At 37.8% G+C, this 24,013-nt stretch overlaps 1 protein-coding gene across 1 annotated transcript; it reads right to left on the minus strand.

The window, feature by feature from the left end:
• Positions 1-1,856: 1,856 nt before the first annotated feature.
• Positions 1,857-22,980, minus strand: LOC147396889 (WD-40 repeat family protein / notchless protein). The gene is made up of 13 exons (XM_086452183.1): positions 22,675-22,980; positions 22,137-22,218; positions 21,888-21,977; positions 21,167-21,292; positions 12,627-12,754; positions 12,135-12,334; positions 11,826-11,889; positions 5,916-6,026; positions 4,944-5,081; positions 3,146-3,288; positions 2,931-2,985; positions 2,514-2,570; positions 1,857-2,409 (listed from the first exon to the last, which is right to left on the minus strand). The coding sequence occupies exons 1-13, from the start codon at positions 22,825-22,827 to the stop codon at positions 2,326-2,328; spliced, it is 1,431 nt and encodes a 476-aa protein (XP_086308309.1). The 5' UTR covers positions 22,828-22,980; the 3' UTR covers positions 1,857-2,325.
• Positions 22,981-24,013: the final 1,033 nt, after the last annotated feature.

The raw sequence follows: 24,013 nt of genomic DNA on the forward strand, positions 1-24,013 counted from the left end.
TCTTTCCTCTTATTATCTTTTTTTTTTTCCATTTAATCCCAAAGAGGATGCTTTCCAATAATATTCCTTAACTTTATTAACATTTCTCTTTTACCCTCAATCCTCTAGTTTGAAATACCGTAGGTTTTAAAACAATGAGGCAATTCTTGATCATGGTCTTTTGTAAGAGAAGATGGATAAAATAACCAAAAATATCCTCATTTTCACTTTTTCCCAAAAAAGGGTGATTGAGAATCTAAAATAAATACAGTGTCTACGAGGAACGTGTTTATTGAAAAATAAACATGCTGGGCTGTGTGCCATATAGAGAATGGCTTGGTTAGGAGTCCAATGTGTCTTAAATTCCTATCAAAATTGGTTAGGTTGACACCATTCTCGATCATGACTCTTTGCCAAATATAATACCCAAATAACTCATGGGTTGAAGATGGTGAGGTTTGGCAAGAAAAATCAATTAGGAAAGAAAACCTTAGTGTTGCCAAGTAAATCAATGATTTTGTCCATAATTTTTAGAGTCCAACTATCCTTACTAAGATAGTGAGGAAAAAAAGGCTTTACTAAGCCTCATTCACCATCAAAATGACCTTGAGATGCGTAAAACATGTTCTCAAGATTCATAACAAATCTTGAGGTTTTGTTTTGCACATTTCAATTTTCTTTTTTACTGTGGGTGAGGTCACTATCTTAGTAAGGAAAAGGTTTCTCTAATTTTTATGAAAAAACTAAGAAAAATAAATAAAAATCAATGGTTTTGGTTTTAGCCAGAGATTGAAGATGAGGAGTGTCTATGGGATTAGTCAGACTAAGTCTGGATATCATGTATCAAAAAAAAAAACTCCAATTTATGTGAAAATAATAGTGATTCATATAAGTTAAAATTCACAATTTCAGAAGCTATCCAGTTAAATTGAGAAGTTCCAACTCCAAAATATTTATGAAAGAAAAATCTCAACGCTCTTGATAAATAACCCGGTGTACGACAAGAACTCGATACTTGGCTTTCATCTTTTCTTCACATTTTTATTTCCTCCTGTTATTTTGAGTTCCTTTAACCAATTTTCATATGATAAAAATCACTATTTATTAAATGTAAAATGTATAAAACTATAGACAGTCCATCCCACGATTTCAGAGATCATTGGATAGTCTCACGTTTAAATCACTTCTGAAGATTTTTGAAAAATTACTATCTTTTGATGATAAACAACACAATCAACCTTACTTCAATAAATTTCTATAATTTTTTTAATAAGAGGAGCTGCAAGAGGGGGTAGGTGGACTAAATAAATTACAAAATGATCCTAAATAGTATGTATTATGATTTTATAATACATGGGCAATCAAACTGAAACCCATGGAAAAAATATACATTTTCGAGCTGTGCCAGCCATCCCATAACCGGCACGTCACTCAATACATGCAAGGGTGTGCACACCCAACCTAGGTTAGGGGTTTTCTACGCAGCTAGCACGCCCACCAAGCGTAGCCTCGAAAGCCGGAGTGAGCTAGTGCGCCCTGTAGTTTTCTTATTGACCAGCCCTCCAGTGCCTATAGTAGGCTTGCAGTGATTTTCGGACACCTTCCGGAAAGGAGGCCCATGTAATTGATAGAACGTGAGTTCCTGGAAACTTAGCGATAGTTGCACTATCTGCCACTCGGACTCCCCTTTTTGGTAACCATATGGGCATTGAGGCAAAAGTATGCCTTCATTGAACCACCCATTGCTTACTGGCAGTGATCGCCTTACTTGTACTGAGTTCCTTTGCGTTTCAAAAATAGATAGTAGAGAATGTTATTTTAGAATCATTAAAGTAAAATAAAAAAAACCAGAATATTTGCATATAGGGCATCAGATATATTTGAAGGTGTTTTTCAATATAAATAGCATGACTAAGGTTCCAAGAAAAAAAAGGCATTCGAATTCATAGATGTTTTCTACATCTTTACAGCTATCAAGAAACGAAAATACAGCCATTCTTAACCATCTCAAAATATTGGCCTCAGCAAAGCAGACTATAAATACATCCAAAATAAATATAATTTTCCACTATTTCCCTCTCCCAATTTGAGACCCAACAGGTCCCAAATTCAGTGTTTCTTCCAGAATCACCTGATCATCCTGGTATCATGACAGGTAGGTGTGATGTTTCTGTGTAATGCAAATGACCCAATGGTTTGTATCCTTTCTTTGCACACATCCTCTTTGTTATATATACTCGCAATTGTAGGGTCAAAGCAGTAATGTTGATTGGAGCTGTAGATGTATTGAGTAATACGCGGCTGTCTGTCATTTGCTTGCACACCTATCATTATCCTTTCATCAGTCTAATTCATCCACAATTTCAATACTCTGTCCTTGCCACCAGAGGCTACCTTTTCGCCGTCTGGACTCCAATCCACAGCAAAAACCTTTTCATAGTTGACAACAAAGGATGTTTCAATATATTTCTGTTGAAAAGATACAAGGGCATCCAACAAACCAAAATTTCTAGAGAGAGGGAGGGAGAGAGAACCTCATCTGCATGGCCTGGAAGGTCTTGTTTCAATTTTTGTTTATGAATATCCCAAACCTAGACAACAAAATGCACCACAAAAGATATGATATTAGCTACTGAATGATCCAGTAAATTATCCACTATTAATATAACATTTTGATTTAGGAATAAATAAAACTATCCTGGTTGCATGTTATAAGACCATAATTGTTTAGAGAGTGAAATTACACTTGAACCCACAGCATAAACATTCTTTTTTCCTTTTTTAACAAACAATGCCCAGAAGTATAATTGACCAGACAAGCAAAGCAACCAACTTAAGTTGAGCAATTGTCTTATTTAAATTGATGAAAAAGTTCACGAGTCTGATTCTTAAAAATGATTATTTTCCACTACGAAAATCTATAAGATAAGCTAGTGAAGCATGAAAAGTACCTTCAGTGTAGAGTCCTTGCTCCCACTCAAGAGAAGCCTGCTATCAGCAGACCAGCTGTAGCGTAACACAAAAGGAAGAAGTTAGCTAAATAAGAGAAAAAGAGTGAAGAAACTTTGAGGTTGTGGGTTCAAGTCCAGCTTACCCATCCAAAAAAAAAAAAATAATAACTTAATAACAATAGGCAACTCAAATTGTAAGGAAAATCAGTTCAAACCTTATCTGGTACACAGGCCCAACATGCCCACGGAAAGCCGCAACAAATTTTCCTGTGGTACCATTCCATAACTTGACAGACTTGTCAAATGAAGCACTTGCTATCCATTGTCCATCGGGTGAAAAGTAAACATGGTTCACAAGCTGTAAATGAGTATCAACTAGTTGTCAGTCTCTGCTTTTGAACAACTTAAAGAAAGAGCCTAACCAAAAACAAAATACTTGAAAGAAAGAAATTGGCATCAATCAGAAATCAGCTAGATTAGCTACTTATCTACAAAAAATTAACAATGATGGCATCTTCATTTTTCCTTGCAGCAATCAAAATCTCAGAAAACTAAGGCTCTAAAACTTAGCAATTTCTCTACAAAAAATTAACAATGATGGCACATTCATTTTTCCTTTCAGGTATCAAAATCTCAGAAAACTAAGGCTCGTAAGTTTTAGACATCCAGAATGCTAATCAACATCTTAGGCTTCTAGGCCAAGGCATGATAATCATTTTTTTGGGGGGTTGGATAAGGAATGGAAATCAAGGCTTCACATTAGTCGGATAGTTTAAAAAATATGAGGTTTCAGAGATCTAATGTTCTAAGAAAACTATAATATTTAAATCACAAAACTGGCTACTGCTTGTTTCATAAGCAAGAGTGCCCCACCATATGACAGAGATGAGATTCTTGCACCATTTCAACTTCAACACTCTCCAACCTCATTTACACACCAAAAAAGAAGGAAATGGAGAGAGAAAAAAAACCTAAAAAAGTAAGAAATCTGGGAGGAGATTAAAAGACTCATGCCTACTCAAGACTTCCCACCTATTAGGCAAGCCTTCAAGTCTTTTTCTATACTACTAACTATATCAACCAAGATAAAAGATCAGAATTGTACCTAAGGCCAGAGGCTATCACAATTTTCTCTAAGAACTGTATTGAATAACTTTGGTGCATCAAGCCATTATAATTAATTTCATTGACCAAAAAATAACTATAACATATTTTACTCATAAGGAAATCATCTAATAAGCCATGATCCAAAGCTACACTTAAGAATCAACTCTTCATTAGGCTGTAATGACATAGAATAACAGCCCCATAATCAAATAAGAGGTCTGAAGGAACCTTTTCAAGAAGCCAGCAGAACAGGAGAAACCTACTTCCAAAAGTTAACTTACTAGTCCAAAACCGATGTTGCATGGATTCTTCTGAAAGGGTGAAGCACCCATGTAGGAGATTTTGACACTCCACAGACTAGTGCGTGACTTCAGAATTTATTTATAATTCTTTTTTTTAAGTTTGAGATGCAAATAACTTATTTCACTTACAAATGGCATATTTCATACTCAATGAAAACTTATAGAACAAACTTTCCATTGGTACCAAAATTAATGTGGATGCAAACAATGCAACAAGATTGGACTGTGTCCTGGTGCACATTACACAAACCCCCTTTTCCCCGATTCAGTTCCATGATGCAGTGATTTGAGTTCTGCGGGCACTAGAAGCTAGTATATTTGACATATAATTAAGGGTCCAAGGTGACTAGACTTAAGGTACACTTTAACATCTACTTTGAGTAATGCCATGCACGCTCTTTGAACTTTCTTTGCACTTTATCCAGAACTTGTGCTCCTAATACTCATACTTAAAATCCTTGGTAAAACAAAGATAAATCTTCCAGTGACCCATCAAAATAGACAACTCAAAACAAGAATAAAATTAGAAGCATAACAAAAATGGAAAGTGGAACAGAGAATAAGTGTGTGTTTTAACATAAGCAGAACAAAGAATAACTTTTACCTGTTGGTGACCTGTCAAACGAGCTTTTGGGTGCTTGCTAACAGCAGGTTCCCAAAGGAACATGGTGAAATCGTCAGACCCTGAAACCAGTCTTTCCGGAGCATTTCCTCTCATTTTGTTGTACCTTTGTAGAGCTGCCTGATGTTTACCAAAAAAAAAAAAAGGGATGAGTAACATAATTACAAAGAAAATCAAAATAAAGCGATAAGAACTTAGCAGGGTGTTACTACACTTCATTCATACAAAAGTTGAATAGAAGTATCAATAAAAAGTTATAAAAAAAATGCAGAATAAAGAGCCATGTTCATTATTTGTCAGACTTATAATGCATGTTGTACTGTTCCTGTTGTTCCTTCTAATGGTAAACAAGACTGGTTCTAATGCTACAGGGTGCAGAAGATCAGCACTTTAATGGTTAAGGCAACACTGCTCTCAATTTTGTGCCTTGGTCTCTCACAGAATTTAGCACCACAAAAATGGTCATAGACCTTAGGAGTTGTCCGACCAGAATGTCCACTTGAACAAGAGCAATACAACAATCATTCTTCTTGACCCAACAACAATTTGCTAATCATGCAACTTAAAAATGATTCTTTAAGCATTTTGCCATTTTATGTGGTTTCAAAATCAACCAGTGAAATAAAGAAATCAAGAAACAAGCTGACAAGAACCAAGATTCAAAAATGCCGGAAGCAAAATAGGAAGAGACAAGGACACATGAAATGGCTGGAAGAAATGGGACCAAATAAAGGGGCTGGAAAAATGATTAACTCTTTCATGCTCTCCTTATAAGGAAAATATTCTCAACAGCCACTAGGATGAATTCACAATATATTACATATTTAATAAATATGAATATACAAGAACATCAAAGAGGTCGTAGATATAACTAGGAAATGTTAAGTACCAGTTCACAATTTCTAGGAGAGATCATGGAATCATAAAACCCAATACCTAAGAAAAGAATGTTACCTCTTTCATTTCATCAGGAGATGAATATTGTTTCCGAGTATGATCAAATGCCCCAGTACGAAGAACATATTCAGTGCTCAATGCAAGAGAGTTCACCCAATGCCCATGCCCCTGAAATCAAAACCAAGATGCAAGAATGAAGTGCAAAAACTAGTAAAAGGAAACACATAGTACAAACACTTAAAGTTTCATCAAATTATAATCCAAAAGTACTCAACCAACCACCGATATATATATATATATATATATATAAAAGCCCCCACCTGGGGAATTATAATTAGGGACAGACTAGTTGCACACCACTAGTTGTTGGTTGCACTCTAAACTTAAAAAAAAATACATTTTTTAAACCTTAATTTTTATCTACTAATTGCACTTTATTATGGTAATCCTATGATTTAGGGGATTATTCATCTTCCCATGGTTTCTTCTATGTTTGTGCTCTATTTTTCTTGTGATTGATTTTGCTCATGATCTCTTTGGTACAAATTGAAGTTACTGGTTTTCCAATCAATATTTAGGTTTTGTTTAGAAATTGATAAAAGCCTATGCTTGGATCTTATCTCTTGGAATTCTCTTATCACTGATAAACCAGAAGTGTTGACATGGAATCCAACGAGTTCTTAAGCCTCGCAAGGGCTTTAAAATCGTCAAAATCAATTTTTCCTTGGTTTATCAATCCAGATACATGGTGATTATTACAGGGGATTTGTGATATTTGCACATAGATTATACTACACCAAAAATGATTGAACCAGTAACAATTTATGTGGGCATGGATGGGGAAGAAGAAGAGTGCAATATTTTTCTATTAACTTTAGAGTGTAATCATCCAAATGAAGTGCAAAGGGGAATTTTAAAGTGATGGAGTACAATTGGTAATGGGTGGTGTGCAACTAGTCCGTTCCTATATTTATAGTTCATCAACCACTAGTCAAAGAAGGTATTTTTTGTCAAGGGGGAAAGGGACAAAGTTGCATTTTATGCAAGAGGGTTGTATAGATAAAGTTATGGAAAACACACAAGATACAAGAAAAGAAAAACAAAGGTTGTAAGCGTAAGAGCTAAATAGGCTAATACAAGAGAATGACCAAACTCTTGGTGTTCAACCTTCAAGGAAAAAAAGACTCAAATTATTCTACACCTAAGCTTTGGTCCATATAAGAGAGAAGCATGTATCCTATAATACTAAAGAGAGCTCTGCCATATGTCACCATCCTACAAGCTTTGAAGGGTTTAGGACATATCCATAATCAATACTTGCCTTAATGCAAACTTAGGGTCTGTTTGTTACGGGTTTTTCGACGGCTTTTTGGGCTTTGAGCTGAAAAGGCCAGAAAAATACGTTTGTTGCTAACAGCTTCTGCTTCAACAACTTTTGCGGGAAGCCCAAAACTGCATTTTTGAGAAGCCTTGCTAGGACTACTTACGCGCAAGAGCCACTAATAGAAGTCAACACTGAAAAACTCATTCTTCTTAACTCATCGATTAAACCCAAAAATCAATTCGGCCTCTCTCTACTACTTTTTCACCAACTTCTGTTACAAAAAGGAATCTCCTAGAAGCAACTTCCCAGACTCTGAGCTTCTGCTTCTCCTAGATACAGAATCCTGAAGTAGAAGCTGGAATCTATGACAAGCATCTTCACATTGTTTCCCCTTCAATTTTGTTCCTTATTTGGGTTGGTAAGTAACCACACCCTCCAAAGGTTCCACCCTCAATTACTTTTCAAAAAATTTAAAACTGGAAAACCTTCCTCACTGGATTGGATACTAGTTATCTTATTTTAAGACGATGACATTGCTTCCATGTCATCATCTCTTTTATCCTTTTGGCATGTAGATTTTGACTTTTTGACCTTATGATACCACATGATGTTAAAAAAACCTTTTTATAGGTTCCCAGTCAACAACAGTTGCCTTGGACTAAATATCTATAAAGCATGAAGATTGTTACATGCAAGTTTTAAAATCTTGCTTCGGTCAAGAGAAAAATCAAAACGATCTCAACTAGAACATTCCAAGACAATCCCAAAACATCCAGCGGCTGTTTGTCACCGCTTCAAAACGCGGCTTTCACTGCGTTTGCGGTGAAAAGCTGCGGTTCCACTCCTAATTTCCGTTTGTTAAAAACGGCGTTTAAAATCTGCGTTTTGTAATTGCGTTTGGAAACGCAAATTGGAGAAACTCAATTGAGACACTTTTGTAATCGCGTTTGCGGGGGAATAAAACACCGAATAAACGGTTGAAGTGAAAAGACGATTTTGCCCCTGTCCCTTTACTCTATTCTCTTCGACATAACCTTCGACAGATCGCACCTTTCACTCTCGATCTCACCTCTCTCTCTCTCTCTCTCGCTCTCTCTATCACACATCTCTCTCTATCTCACGTCTCTCTCTCTATCACACCTCTCTATCTCACGGTCTCTCACACATTGCGCACAATTGTTCAGCCTCGATCTTGCACAGATCTCTCCGTCGCAAAGCACTCTCTCTCTCTGTTGAGCCACGCACAGATCTACGTGTAGCCGGAGTTCCACTTCGTCTCTTCTCTTTCGACAAACAGCGGAATCAAACCGGACTTGTGGTTCGATTTTTCTAACCCTATAAACATGGAAGTTTTTTTTTTTTTTTTTAATTTTAGGGGCTACTTTGATTATAGTTGTGATTATTATTTTGTGCAAATTTCATCTTTTCTCTCTCGACAAACAATTGCATCAAATGAGATTTTTTGTTCCATTTTTATAACCCTATAAACATGGAAATTTCTGAAATTTTTTTACCAATTTTAGGGTCTAGTTGATTATAATTTTGTTATTTAAACAAATTTCATAATTTTTTTTTTTTATCAATTTTATTCAATTTGGTTCGATTTTTCTAACCATCTAAACATGGATCAGAATTTTTTTTTATCAATTTTAAGGTATAATTGATTATAGTTTTGTGCAAATTTCATAAATTTTTTTTATCAATTTTATTTAATTTGGTTTAATTTTTCAAACCCTATAAACATGGAAATTTCAAAAAAAAATTTATCAATTTTAGGGTCTAAGTGATTATAGTTTTGTTATTTAAGCAAATTTCAGAATTTTTTTTTTTTATCAATTTGGTTCAATTTTTCTAACCATCTAAACATGAAAATTTCATAATTTTATTTTTATCAATTTTAGGGTCTAATTGATTATAGTTTTGTGCAAATTTCAGAATTTTTTTTTATCAATTTTATTTAATTTGATTTGATTTTTCTAACCCTATAAACATGGAAATTTCATATGGGTGTGTTTATTATTAATGGAAATTTCATATGGGTGTGTTTATCACTTAGTAGGGTTTGGGTCTCTTAAGGGTTTATTATGTGGGTGTGTTTATTATTTACATATTCATGGTTGAATTAAATAGTCATGCATTACAATGGTTAGCTTCAAGTGTTTCTGAAATTCCAATAAGGGCTGGATTCATAATGGTAGCATGATTCATAATGTAAGGTCTGCTCGAGTAAGGATTGGATTTTAGCTTTGAGCAAAAGAGTCCTTAGTGGCAGTCTCACAAAGTTTTAATGTTGGGTGCATATTTATATTTGGTGAGACTGATATTAATTCACGTGTTATTTTACTTTATATAGACATGCAGGGTCTTTTGTGTGAACAGATGAAGTTGACATTATCAATGATAATGTTCCTCAAGATAAAGTAACGGAGTCAAATAAGAAGAATGAAAAATATATTTTGTATGCATTTGTTGGATGTATATTTTTCATATTTTTATTTATTTCAATTTTACTTATTATATTAACTATGATTATTATGTTTAAATGATGTCGGAATGTAAATTAGAAGTTATGTGGATGTGTTATGTATATATGATGTAATGTAGATATTGTATGTATATATGATGTAATGTGAATGTTGAATTGCGTATTATGCAGGTATTTTGTTTATCAGGAAAATTTCATATGTCCATTTTTAAGAGGAGATGCTGCCGAAATTTCTGTAGAACTATAAATTTTTCTATAATTTTTTTTTGAATTATAAATATTTTAAAATTAATACAATTATTTTTTAAAAAATTTATATAATTTTATTATTTTTATATATATTTAGTGTAATTATATATTTATAAGGGTATTCTGGTAATTTTTTATGCATTTTGAGTGTTCTATCAACCTTAAGGGTATTCTGGCCATTTTACCCTAAACAGCAGATTCTAGAAGCTGTATCAAACAATAATTACCAGATTCTGGTCAACAGCACAGCACTTTTACGAAGCTGTAACAAACAAGCTTTTCAGTGTTTCAGCTTCTGACAGCAGATTCTGACAGCAGAAGCTGACAGCAGATTCAGGCAGCTGAATCAAACGGGGCCCCAATGTTTCATTCTAGTCTTGGCCGAAATATTCTGATATTGCAGAAAACATTGAACCATGATTAAATGTGCTAATAAGCAAAACCTTATTGCCTTTTACCAATTTAATATTAGAAACCTATTCATCATGGACTTACTGTGCAATCCGAGGTTTCCCCATTCTAAGAAGATTTGAATAAACTAGAATCTTCTAGAAAAGGCCCAAGAGTGCTAGAACAATACAGGCTACTCTGAAAAAGAGTAGTGTTAGGGTTCCAGTAATGTCTCACAATTTACATAGTAAGATAGTTATAGATTGGTCATAGATATTTTTAGGAGAGTTCTAGAGTTGTAGAGATTTCTAGAGTACTCTTTTGACCATTGGATCAAAGCCATGCGGTTCGATCCATTCCACCTCATCAATTCTGAGTCCTCATTTGTACATAAGCTTTTTGGAAAATGCTGGAATGACACAAACAGAAGCACAAAGTGACAAAAAAATGATGTGGTGGCACGCACATAACCATAGATGCTTTTTACTCATATCTCGCAGAAAAGAATCTACGGTAATGTGCACAACACCACGAGTTTTTGACACCCTTGTGTCACCCCAGCATGACTCATTTATTTTTTTGGAAAATGCTGGAATGACACAAAGGTGACAAAATGATGTGGTGGCGCTCACATAATCGTATATGCTTTTTACTCATATCTCGAGGAAGGCATCTACGGTAATGTGCACGACACCACATCATTTTGTCACCTTTGTGTCTCCGTTTGTGTCACCCCAGCACGACTCTTATTTTTTTAGATTCCAAATCTTAAAAAGGATTCGATTGAAAAGCTTTTGTACAATCTCTTTAGTGTTTGTGTTGCCCAAGTGAGTTAGGGTAAGTAACTCCTAGTCTACTTTGGGTACGGCTGACTTGAGCTAGATTAATGGGATTAGCTCTAAGTCTTGTAAGAATACTCAAGAATTCTCGAAAACTCTCCTAAAAAATATCTAAGCACTAATCTAGAGCTATCCTTCTATGTATATTGTGAGACATTACCATAACCCTCACTTTTACAAAGCAATTCACACTGATCTACTACTCCCTGGGTTTTTCTATAAGATTCTAGCTTATCAAGAACTTCCTGGAATGGAGAAACCTTAAATTGCACGCTAAGCCCGTGACATAGTCTTGGAAAAAAGAAAATAGCTACTTAACTCCCCATAAGCAATAACCCCCCCCCCCCCCCCCGAGACACACACACACACACACACAAAAGGAATGCAGATTATTGGATATCTTGAAATCACAATATGAAAACTAGGACCAGACGTTGCGCCAACCCTAGAAGTCAAGTCCCAGGTCAATCAAGGAGTTCCCAAACCACAAGGTCAAACAGCTAAAGCTCATTGAAGGAAAAACATTACCAAACAGTAAAGACACTTGGCAAAAGTTGATATGTTCCAACATTTTGACGACAAGGAAACATATCAATAGAAACTTGAAATTCAATAGGAGCCCAGGGAAGCAAGCCCTGAATTCCAGAAATTCATCAGTTGTGAGAAAGAAATGCAATTACCTTCAATTCACGGATCAACTTCCCTTGCGAGGTTTCCCATACTTTGATTGTACAATCCTGAGAGCTGCAATGGTATATAGAAGAATGTCAGTAATTAAACTTCAGCATATGGTCATAGTTAGATACTTAAATGAATACCACAAATATTTGTGGAGTGAATTAACCATATACGTTGCAAAGAAAAGAAGCACCTAAAAGAAAGAGAATTCTGAACAGGACAACACAACTTAGAAATTCAAGATCTCAACAAAGAGCTAGCATTTCAATTTTTTTCATAAAATTCGTCTCAAGATCCAAAAGCATATGTACCTCGAATATATCATTCCATCTCCACCCCATTTAACACAAGTTACTGCAAGTGTGTGGCCAGTAAGACAAATAACACACTTCCTTAATGAAATGTCCCAAATACGTGCATCCCCATCTTTACTAGAACTCACAAAGCGACGACATGGAGCTTTCAGGTGTATTGGCTCCCATGAAATACCAGTAATCCACTTCTTGTGTCCCTGAGATGTGATAAAATACCAGGATTAAGTGTAATTTTTTTTCTAAAAAGCCTCCTCTTTGCAAATCATAAGAGAAAATACAGCATGGATATTATAAACAATTGCAATAATACAAATGACTCCAGAATCTGACAGCTGATAGGTACAAAGAAATAATGCCAAGAGGTTGGACCTTATTTAGCCACAGCTTGAAGCAACAGTATACTAATAATTTCTTTGATAGCAAAAGAATTTCCAATAAGAGAAGCAGACTTATTAAAAGCAGATAAATAATAAGGGAAGCAAACTTTACAATGAGTGGATTGCCCGATGGCTTCCCTGTCTGTGGGTCCCAACTTAGAAGTTCTCCAGCCTTACTACCACTTACAAGATGCTTACCATCAGGTGACCATGCAATACAAAGAACCCAGTTTTTGTGCCCTGAATAAGATAATAGAATAACATATCATTCACACCATTTCAATCATATTACAGTTTTCAAAGAAGCTTTACATAATTATCTAATGGGTTAAATTGCTCTGGAAGCCCTTCAGGAGTTATTACATCTGCATGGTGAGCGTCAATCCATCATTCACTAAGCAAATAAAACCAAGGATAGCTTCAAAAACTGTCCAAGAATGCTAATGTAAGTGCAATTCAACCTAATAAATAAATATTTATTAACTAGGTAAATAATTTAAGTCGCAATCGAGCCATAGGAAATAGAAAATATCCAATATTTCCTCATAGAACACTGTTACAATCCAGTCCTATCACTAAACTAAAACTGTATGTCTGGGCGATGATCTCATTGCTTTCTTCAGGTAGCTTAAGTGATTTACAGTTTATAATATTTAAAATAACAATATAAGCACTATCAAAATGAATAAAAATAACAATAAATGCATATGTCCGTATAATGACATAGTGAATTGGAAGTTAGTGTGCCGGCCTAAAAGTTGGGTGGCCTAGGGATTAGGAGGCTTAGATTTGTTAAGAGAGCGTTGTTGGGGAAGGGGGTTTGGCGCTTTGGAGTTGAAAAATAGGAACTTTGGAGGAAACTGATAGCAGCTAAATTTGGGGAGGATCCTTTTGGATGGGAGACTAAACCGAGTAGACTTTCTTTTGGGTGTGGCAAGTGGAGAAGTATTTCTAAGATGAGGCTTTCTTTGCGCGAGCACATTCGGTTAGAAGTGGGTAGAGGGGGATTGTATTCGTTTTTGGGAGTATCGTTGGTGCAATGATACCTCCTTACAGTTTTTATTCCCGGTCTTTATTCCTTATCTGTGAGGAAAAGAATACTTGTCTCTGCGTTTCTAATTCCGAATGAGAGGGGTGAGTCGTGGGATCTCGATCTTAGAAGAAGATTGAATGATAGGGAAATTATGGATGCAATCTCTACCATTGAATTGCTAACCACAACGGATCTTTTGCTAGATAGGGTGGATCGACAGATTTGGAAATCTTGTATTGATGGTCGCTTCTCGATTAGTTCTTTTTATCTACTTCTTGAAGGCTATCAAGAGGTGCGTTTCTCTTATTCTATTAGACGTAAAGGGCTTTACTTGATTGTCTTTTGTTGCATGTGTAAAGTTAATGGTGAGTCTGTGGACCATGTTCTCATTCATTGTAAGGTGGCTTTTCTTGTTTGGTCATACTTTCTCTCTTTATTTAAGGTTTCTTGGTGTCTTCCTGGCTCGTTTGTTTCTCTTCTTTTAGGTTGGAAGTCCACATTCTTCTCTGGTAGAAGATTCTCTAGAACCTAATGCCCTTGTGTCACGGCCCTATTCTTTCGAAGCGAGGTCGTGCGGCGCAAGGGGGTCAAATCCACTTACAAGCCTGTAAAATGATCGTACACCACACACACGTAGCTAGCAAACAAGTAAATGAGGCAACACGAGACAAAACCCGGAGGCAACTTTGTTGATATAATATTTGATTACACGGTGTAACACGTTACAAAAGCAATAGATGCGTTACAAGCAATAGATGATCTTATGACACGCGGGACTTCCACGGAGCTGGGCTTCAAGGGCTTCAACAACGTGGGTGTAGGCCGAGGATTGGGATAGCACTGACACCCTTCCTACAAGGTGTATACTTTTCCTTTCCTAGGTTTTCAGAAGGAAACATCAAAAGTGGAGGCCGGTCATACTCCCTTATTACGAAAATGCCACTAAGCTAACAAGTGTGCCCTGGCACAGGGCTGACATGTTCCCTAAGCTAACAGATATGCCCTGGTACGGGGCTGACATGGCTTCATAACAAGCCTTACATAGTATTATATGGGTGCTCCCAGGTGACTCCGGGGCGAGCTACACCTAAAATCTAGGTGTCAGAGTACATGGCCGTTACTGTCTCCCCCACCTATTCTGCAGACGTCCTCGTCGCATTGTCCCTGACAAACTCTTCAATCTTCTGCTTGAATGGTTGTAGGTTCTCTGCTCTTTCCCAGGTGGCTTCGCATTCTGGCAAGTTCTTCCATGTGACAAAGTACTCCATGTGCTGCTGCTTGCTTGAACTGCTGCTGACTTGACACTCGGCGAGAACTTGGTCGACAACATGTTCCGGCTGGATTGTTGAACGAGAAGGTGAACGTGTTGGAATGCTGCGTGCTGGATCTGCTGAATCTGCATGGAATGGCTTGAGACAGCTGGCATAGAAGACATGGTGGATGTTCCGTAATCAGTGCGGTAACTTCAGCTTGTAGGAGACCTTGCCGACTCGAGAAAGGATGAGCATTGGACCTTCATAACGCTGTAGTAGTCCCCTGTGTGCTCGATGTACTCGGTTGAACCTTCTCAACTGATCTGTCTTGAGTAGAACTAAATCACCAACTTTGAAACGATCTGGTCGACGATGTTCATCAGCCCATTTCTTCATCCGTTTCGACGCTTTTTCAAGGTAAGATCTGGCAATTTCATTGTTGTCTTGCCAAAACTTAGCAAACCTATACGCCCTTGGACACTGTCCCTGATATCTTGAAACAATAGTATGAGGAGTTAAAGGTTGTTGGCCAGTAATAAGTTCAAAAGGACTCTTGTTGGAGGAAGAGCTCTTCTGAAGGTTGAAACAGAACTGTGCGACATCAAGTAGATTCGCCCAATCCTTTTGGTTGGCAGTGACAAAATGCCTGAGATACTCCTCCAACATGACATTAAATCTTTCAGTCTGCCCATCTGTTTGAGGATGTCCGCTGGTCGAAAAGTCAAACTGAGACCCAAATAATCTGAACAGTTCGGTCCAAAACTTCCCTATAAATCTTGAATCTCTGTCGATGACAATGTTCTTGGGCACACCCCAATACTTGATGACATGCTTGAGGAACAAGTGCGCTGTTTCTTCTGCTGAGCAATATGTCGAGGTCGGTATAAATGTAGCATATTTGGAGAAACGGTCCACAACCACAAGGATGGACCCATACTCTGCAACCTTCGGCAAACCTGAAACAAAGTCCATAGAAACACTTTCCCAAGGCCTTTGGGGGACTGGAAGCGGTTCCAGCAGTCCAATTGGTTTGTCGCGCTCGATCTTGTCTTGCTGGCAAATGAGGCAGGTCCTCACATAATCTAACACATCATCACGGATGTTCGACCAGTAGTATCCTCGCTCCAAGAGAGCTGATGTGTGGCGCCAGCCCGGATGGCTAGCCCATGGAGTGTCGTGACACTCCCTCATCAGTTCTCGTCTTAGCCCGTCCGCACGTGGAACAAACATACGGCTTTTGGTGGTATATAACAACCCATCCCGAAGCCAGAAACGGCGTGTTTTCCCCTTCTGCACCATATCCAATATGGCCTTCGCCTGGGGATCACTGTTCAAACCATCATGAATTCTCTGCTGTAAAGTGCTCGTAACCTGAGAAACTTGTCGCTGAAGTGCTGCTAGCTCTGCTTTGCGACTCAAGGCATCGGCCACGCTGTTGTTCTTTCCTGGCTTGTAATCCAAGGCCAAGTCAAACTCTGCGAGGAATTCTTGCCAACGAGTTTGTTTTGGTGTCAACTTCTTCTGAATCAGGAAATGGCTCACTGCCACATTATCGGTCTTCACATGAACTTGTGATCCCAACAAATAATGCCTCCAAACTCTCAAACAGTGGATGACGGCTAACAACTCTTTCTCCTGTGCGGTATAACGTCTCTCAGCATCATTGAGCTTCCAACTTTCATAAGCAAGCGGATGCCCATCCTGTAACAACACTCCTCCAATAGCAAAATCAGATGCATCTGTCTGAACTTCAAACGGCTTGGAGATGTCGGGTAGAGCTAAGACAGGGTCTTGCATAACAGCAAGCTTGAGGTCTTCAAACGCCTCATGACACTTGTCCGACCAGGACCAAGTGTGATCTTTCTTCAACAGGTCTGTGAGAGGTACGGCCGTTTGGAATACCCTTGGACGAAACGTCGATAATAGTTCACAAGACCAAGGAATGACCTGAGTTCTGTGACGGTAGATGGGGTTTTCCATTCATCAATAGCTCGCACTTTCTCCATGTCCATCCGGATCTGTCCATTACCCACAACGTGACCAAGAAACATAATCTGCTCTTAAGCGAATGAACACTTCTCTAACTTAACATACAACTGATTGTCGCGAAGCACTTGGAATACCTTGCGTAAATGTTGAACGTGCTCTTCTAAGATAGAACTGTATACTACGATATCGTCAAGATATACCACAACAAACTTGTCGAGGTACAGTCTGAAGAGGTCGTTCATCAAGGTACAGAATGTCGCAGGTGCGTTCGTAAGGCCGAAGGGCATGACTAAGAACTCATAAGTACCATACCTGGTAGAACAGGTAGTTTCGGCTCATCTCCATCTGCAACCCGTACTTGATAGTACCCTGATCTCAAATCCAACTTGGAAAAATACTTGGCTGCCCCAAGTTGATCAAACAAATCGGCAATCAGTGGAATCGGATACTTATTCTTGACGGTAACCTTGTTCAGCGCTCGGTAGTCTACACAAAGTCGCAATGACCCATCATGCTTCTTCTGGAATAAAGCAGGCGCCCCATAAGGTGCCTTCGAAGGTCTGATAAATCCAGACTCCAGAAGTCCATCAAGTTGCTTGCATAACTCAACTAGTTCCAGAGGACTCATCCTGTATGGCCCCTTTGCAGGAGGCTTGGCACCAGGTACTAGTTCGATTTGATGATCAATCGGCCTACGTGGCAGTAGGATCTTCGGAAGCTCTTCCGGCATAACATCATCAAATTCAGTCAAAACCTGTTTCACCAATGGGGGAGTTGAACTATGGTCCTGATCATCAGGTTCAACTCGTAAGGTAGCAAGAAACGTTTGCTCACCTTTCTTCAACATTTTCTTCAACTGAATGGCTGAGATCATCTTTCCCTCTTATTTACCTGTAGAGAGAGGAATGAAGCTTGGACTTCACCTAGCAAGCCCAAAGTATTGGCAAATGGCATCGGAACGGCCCTGTTCTGTCGCAAAAAGTCCATCCCCATGATAACTCGGAACTCATCGAGTGGAACTGCGAGAAGATCTAGCTTACCCTTCCATGGACCTATCTTGATGGCCACGGACTTGGCCGACCCTTGTATAGGAGTGGCCTCGGAGTTAACAGCTTTCATACAGCTTGAATCCTTTTCGAGCCGAATATTGAAGCGCTTCGCCTCTGCAGGGGCAATGAAGCTATGTGTAGCTCCTGTATCAATCATTGCCTGGGTGGTCTTACCACCAATCTCCACATCAACATACATGAGACCCTTACGCTGACGGATCGTCTTAGTCTCAGAGGTCTGTTTCATTGCATTCAAAAGATGCATAGCTCCCATGTGAGAAGATTCATCCTCATCTTTCTCACTTGAACTCTCGTGACTAGGGTCACTCTGGGAAGCTAACAATGCGTTCAACTTACTTCTTTGCGGGCAATTGAACGTCTTATGAGGACCACCACACAAGTAACACTGAATCTTGCTGCAGTGATTGGTGGACTGGGTACCTGTGTTCTTCGAAGGGGAGGAATCCCGTTAAGATCTCCTGCTTGGACTGTGTCTAGATCCTCCATTTTTACCTTTGGAAGACCCATTGGTGCGTTCACTCTGCGAAGAGTACCCTTTCTACTGATTGGATACCTTCTTTTTATTCCCATCCCCAGGGGAATAATATGTCAACCGCTCAACTGCGGCAATTGCAGTCGTGAGTCTTGCACACGTTGCCTCTGTAGTTTTGTCTGAACCCAAGGCTTAAGCCCTTCTGTAAACGAGAACAGCTTGTCTTTCTCTGACATATCACGGATATCAAGCATCAATGCGAAAAATTGCTTGACGTAGTCATGCACGGTACCTGTCTGTTGGAGTTGCATCAACTTTCTGCGGGCAATGAACTCCACATTCTCGGGTAGGAACTGATTCTTCAGCTCTTTTTTGAAGTCTTCCCATGTATCGATGGAGCATTGGCCACTCTCCATCTCGGTGTACTTTGTTCGCCACCATAGCTTAGCGTCACCTGCAAGATACATAGAAGCAGTTGTTACTTTTACCTCTTCTGAATCCGGTCGAACTGCACGGAAGTACTATTCCATATCAAACAGGAAGTTCTCAAGCTCTTTCGCATCGCGTGCACCACTGAAGGCGCGTGGCTCGGGGACTCGCAAGCGCGAGGGAGAAGCATCACTACCGATAGGCCGCTCATTACCAACGGCTCTTACCAGGAGGCCTACCATAGTAGTGAGCTCCGTAATCTGTTCCTGTAACGTGGCTATGGATCCTCGAGTATCTTCCTCGAGGTCAGTAATTCTGGCTCTGAATGTCTCGATTCTTTCCTCCAGCGTGTTCTGGCGACCATCTAATTGCGCAATACCATCAATAATACCGGATAGCATACCTATCTTTTCCTCAAATACCTCAATACGTTCCTTGTTTGTACGTGGTGCTGGTGTGTTTGGAGCGGGTTGGTTCGCGGTACTAATAGTTCCTCTTGCCATCGTTCGCGTGAACTAATGGAATCTTGAGGGGGAATAGTTAGGGGGGATACCAACTGTGCTCAAACAACTGTAGCTCTGATACCAACTATCACGGCCCTATTCTTTCGAAGCGAGGTCGTACGACGCAAGGGGGTCAAATCCACTTACAAGCTTGTAAAATGATCGTACACCACACACACGTAGCTAGCAAACAAGTAAATGAGGCAACACGAGGCAAAGCCCGGAGGCAACTTTGTTGATATAATATTGATTACACGGTGTAACGCGTTACAAAAGCAATAGATGCGTTACAAGCAATAGATGATCCTATGACACGCGGGACTTCCACGGAACTGGGCTTCAAGGGCTTCAACAACGTGGGTGTAGGCCGGGGATTGGGATAGCACTGACACCCTTCCTACAAGGTGTATACTTTTCATTTCCTAGGTTTCCAGAAGGAAACATCAAAAGTGGAGGCCGATCATACTCCCTTATTACGAAAATGCCACTAAGCTAACAAGTGTGCCCTGGCACGAGGCTGACATGTACCCTAAGCTAACAGATATGCCCTGGTACGGGGGCTGACATGGCTTCATAACGAGCCTTACATAGTATTACATGGGTGCTCCCGGGTGACTCCGGGGCGAGCTACACCTAAAATCTAGGTGTCAGAGTACATGGCCGTTACACCTTGGCAATATGTTGAAGTTTGTGGAAAGAGAGGAATAGGCGCACTTTTGATGGGACTGGGAGCAATATGCAGGAGCTTCCCTTTAATATTTTTCGGTTTGCTCTTCTTTTGGTGCAAACAATTTAAGGAGTTTAGGGACTTCTTTTTTGAAGAATTTATGTTTAAATGGGAAAATGTAATTAGGGAGTGATAGTGTCTTTGTTTGTTGTTTGTTTGCTCCTTTCCTTCGAGAACTTCTTGTCCTCTCATTATAAAACTTTTACTTATAAAAAAAAAAAAAAAAAAAACAACAGTAATTACACGAGAATTTAGTTAAAAGCTAATTTTCAAAAAAAGCTTGGAATTTCCAAATTAATATTTCCTGGGAGGATTTGAAAAAAAGAAAACCCAAAATCAAACATTGAGCAGGAACCCTAGTATGGGGTGTTTTTAGAATTACAAGCTTAAATAAAAATATTAAAGAAACTGTATTTAAGCTCCAGAAATGTAATCCACTCATTTTAAGATGTAAAACTGATTCCAATACCCAAGACGAGTGTTTGGAGACAACCATCGGGAGTTAGAAAATGAAGGAAAGCAAGACAGTCCACCCTCCACTGACCTTTATCAGGCATGCCGCCTAGGAACCACTCAAGTGATTGGTAAAGATGATCATAGAGGACTTCTAGTTACAAAACCCTTAAGTTTGGGGATGACTATCAGGAGTAATAGAATGAAAGAAAGGAAGAGTTTTATCTAGGTCTATATCATACACCCAGCCCTAGCAAATCATTTAAGTGATTAAAGCAATTTCTTTGAATAATAATACAGACAAAAAATAACTATAGAGGTAAACCACAAGATTCCATAAAAGATTAGTACAGTGAAACATATCAGAGATTGGTATGGTGTCACTCATTTCCCAATATCCCAAGTAAGGTAACACTCATTTCCTTTGACAACATAAGATCAAACTATAGCAAAATGAATACTTTTGGTCACTCGAATTTTCTTTCAGATATGAGTTGCTTTTAGTCACTTGAATTTTCTTGCAGATATGTGCAGTCGACAACCTATTGTAACATACGGCATTTAAAGATATTGCTGGTTAAATGTGTTGCCTAAAACAGCAATTTTGATAGGAAACAATTATAAAGGGGCAAAATGAAACTTGTGAACATCATACCAAGAGACAGAAGTAAATCAGATCTAACAACATATTAATTAGTATTCGGATAGATCTTCATATCCAACCTGTACAAGTGTACAATGGTGTCTGGGTATTAAGATCCCATAAGCGGACAGTGGTGTCACCGGAACCACTCGCCAAATGTTTCCCATCAGGGCTAAAGGCAACAGTGAGTACAGCTTCTGTATGACCTGCAGGGATGAGGATACAATAGGTATATAATATATTAAATGCCACATAATCGATAATGAATAGTTCAACGGAAATAAAGGATGGTCAGTTCTATATTGTCAAAGGAAGTGCAGGTGCTTCATATATCCAGGCACCTAGGCAACACTCTACTTGAAAAATAAAAATGGGGGATTTAGAAAATAAAATGACCACTAATCAGAATTCAATCCTGAAACAGGTGTTTTTTTTTAAAAGACCCTGATTCACAGTAATAACAATATTCAGGTTAAAGAATTTTTGTTAATTTAGTTGGCATTGATGAATCTAAATTATAGGCACTCTACTTTGTTTACATGTTTGTTGTAAGTTTTTTACTTCGATCGATGTTAAATTGTAAATTTCATTTTCTCTGTTAGTTAATGGTTTTTAATTGAATAGTGAGACTTTTCAACCAATTGTGTGACTTTTTCTTTCTTATTTTTCTCCTTTAAATATAGCAGAGTTTCTCCTCCTAGTCTCTAATAAAATCAAATTTATGGATAAAAAACTATCTTTATTAATTAACCAGTTCGAACATCTATATACAATGGGGAAAAAAATCATAAAAATTCGTACCAGCAATAGTAGAAGAACACCGGTTGACTGGACGAATACGGAAAATTGCTTGAGGCTGATAAACTATTCGCAACACCTTCTCCACCGAAACTGCAAATATGTTTCCCAAGGAAACCCAATTTCTTTAACAATCTAAATTTAAATTTATTAAACTAATATAAAGGTTCCACTTTTAATTGAAATCAACACCAAAACAAAACAATTGAAGCTGAACCAAACAAATTCCTTTTTTGTCCAAAAATTACCAACCTTTATTTTTCTCTAAATAAGCTCCAAGCTGTACTACAAGCTCCTTATCCGATATGTAAAAGGCATACGGCAATTTTTCCTCCTGAACAACCAATAAGATACAACACACATTATACAGTCACAAAATAATCCAAAATTTTCCAAAAATTTGTAAAATTCTCGGAAGAAGAGACTAGCTGATTAAGGCATCAATTTATTATTTATCAATTAATAGCCAAATATGGTAGCATTTTTACCCTTCACCCTGAAAAAGTTATTTTCTTCAACATTCAAATCTTTTTAAGGAGGTTGAAGATGATGGGTTTTGATAAGAAACCTAAAAACAACATTTTGTGTGTTTTTTCAAAACTTTCTTCTTTTTTTTGTTAAGAAAGTTCCTCAAATTTATCCAAATTAAACAAATTGACTGAATCCAGACTCGAATACTACCGAGACAATAACCAAACAATGATACCAAGTTTGGAAATTTTGGTTTAGAGAGTATGAGAGAAGTTTACAAAATTAAAAGTAATATCGATTATGGAGGAAAGATTGTTACGTTGTTGAGAAGCTTGTTAACGATTTCTTGGAGTTGAAGAGGTCCTGCGTTTTGGGGAAGATACATAGAAGCTCCCAGAGGAGTTCCTTCTGGGTCTGTTAAGAGGCACATCACGTTATTGCTGTTCATCTCTTTGGGTTCTTCGACCTCCATTGTTGATTCGAAACTGAACTGGATTTGCAAGATAGAGATTGAAACAGAAAATCAGAGTAGGAGAATTGTGTCTGTGAGAGAGAGGGGGAGAGGTTTTACTAATCAAAAAATAAAAAGAAAGAGGGGGAGAGGTTTTAGGGTTTAAGTGGTTTGGGCTTGGAATGTGAAATGGTTAATGACGATCCTGTACTACCGGGAGTTGGGTTTTTATTCGGCCCTGGTATCCTTTGCATGATATGGGGCTCAACTAATGAGGCCCACTGAACAATGAACAAATGGCTCTGATTGGTAGACTTTGACAAGTGTTTATGTTATGCTTATGACATGTATACTAAGAGTGTCAATGGGTACCCATTATCCGATGTTCCTGAAACCGATTAGTCTATTTTTGGTCTACCATTATGAACTCTATATTTTTTGGGTAGTTATTTTAAGAATTTTATAAGAATCAGGTCTCACTCGGATGACTGGAGAGTATTCGATTGGTAACCGTCTAGTAAATTTATTTTATTTTTAATAAATTAGTAGTTTAATTAAAATACTAATAAAGAGAAATCTAGTAGTAGATATATTTGAACTACAATTAAAATGTAAAGAGAATGTGAATAATTTAGGTTTTACTTTTTTTATCTACTTGAACATCTCTTCATTTTCTTTGTATTATATACAATTTCAACAATAAATAAATAGTCTATACCGTAATTTTCTATGATTTTATTCTCAAATGTTTGATTTGTTTGAAGAATTCATTGTTGGTCTTAACTTTCAATTGAGGAATTATATGTTAAAATTTTATATTTATAGATAATTATCTATTTTATTGGATACTCGTCTTTTTTTCTTTTTTCTCATTTAAATAAAATATTAATGGGCACCAGATACCTACCCATCGGGTATATGTAGGGTTGATTCTGGTTCCAAGGATCTTATACATGGAACCAAAAAAGATAAGAATCGGAATTGAGATTTTATTTAGGTTTTGGTTTAGGGTACATGTATAACCAACCCCTTGGCAACCCTAAATCTTATATTGTTACCACATTTAAGTTTGGCCGGTTCAAATTTATAATTTAATCCTTGTTTTCAAATTATTAATCTTAATAACAAAATAGAATCTTTAGAACATCTACAAAGGTCTCCCCATTTTCCTCATATATATATATTTGGGGGGGGGGGGAGACAAAAA

Source organism: Akebia trifoliata, chromosome 8, assembly GCF_017979445.1.
Source record: "Akebia trifoliata isolate Shusen 1 chromosome 8, ASM1797944v1, whole genome shotgun sequence".
NCBI lineage: Eukaryota > Viridiplantae > Streptophyta > Magnoliopsida > Ranunculales > Lardizabalaceae > Akebia > Akebia trifoliata.

Excerpts from the sequence above, each read along its gene's own strand:
- LOC147396889 (XM_086452183.1), bottom strand. The coding sequence starts at position 22,827 with ATGGAGGTCGAAGAACCCAAAGAGATGAACAGCAATAACGTGATGTGC. Across the intron at positions 21,293-21,887 it reads GTGTTCTTCTACTATTGCTG|GTCATACAGAAGCTGTACTC; the intron begins GTACGAATTTTT and ends TCATCCCTGCAG. Across the intron at positions 12,755-21,166 it reads ACCATTGTACACTTGTACAG|GGCACAAAAACTGGGTTCTT; the intron begins GTTGGATATGAA and ends TATCTTATTCAG.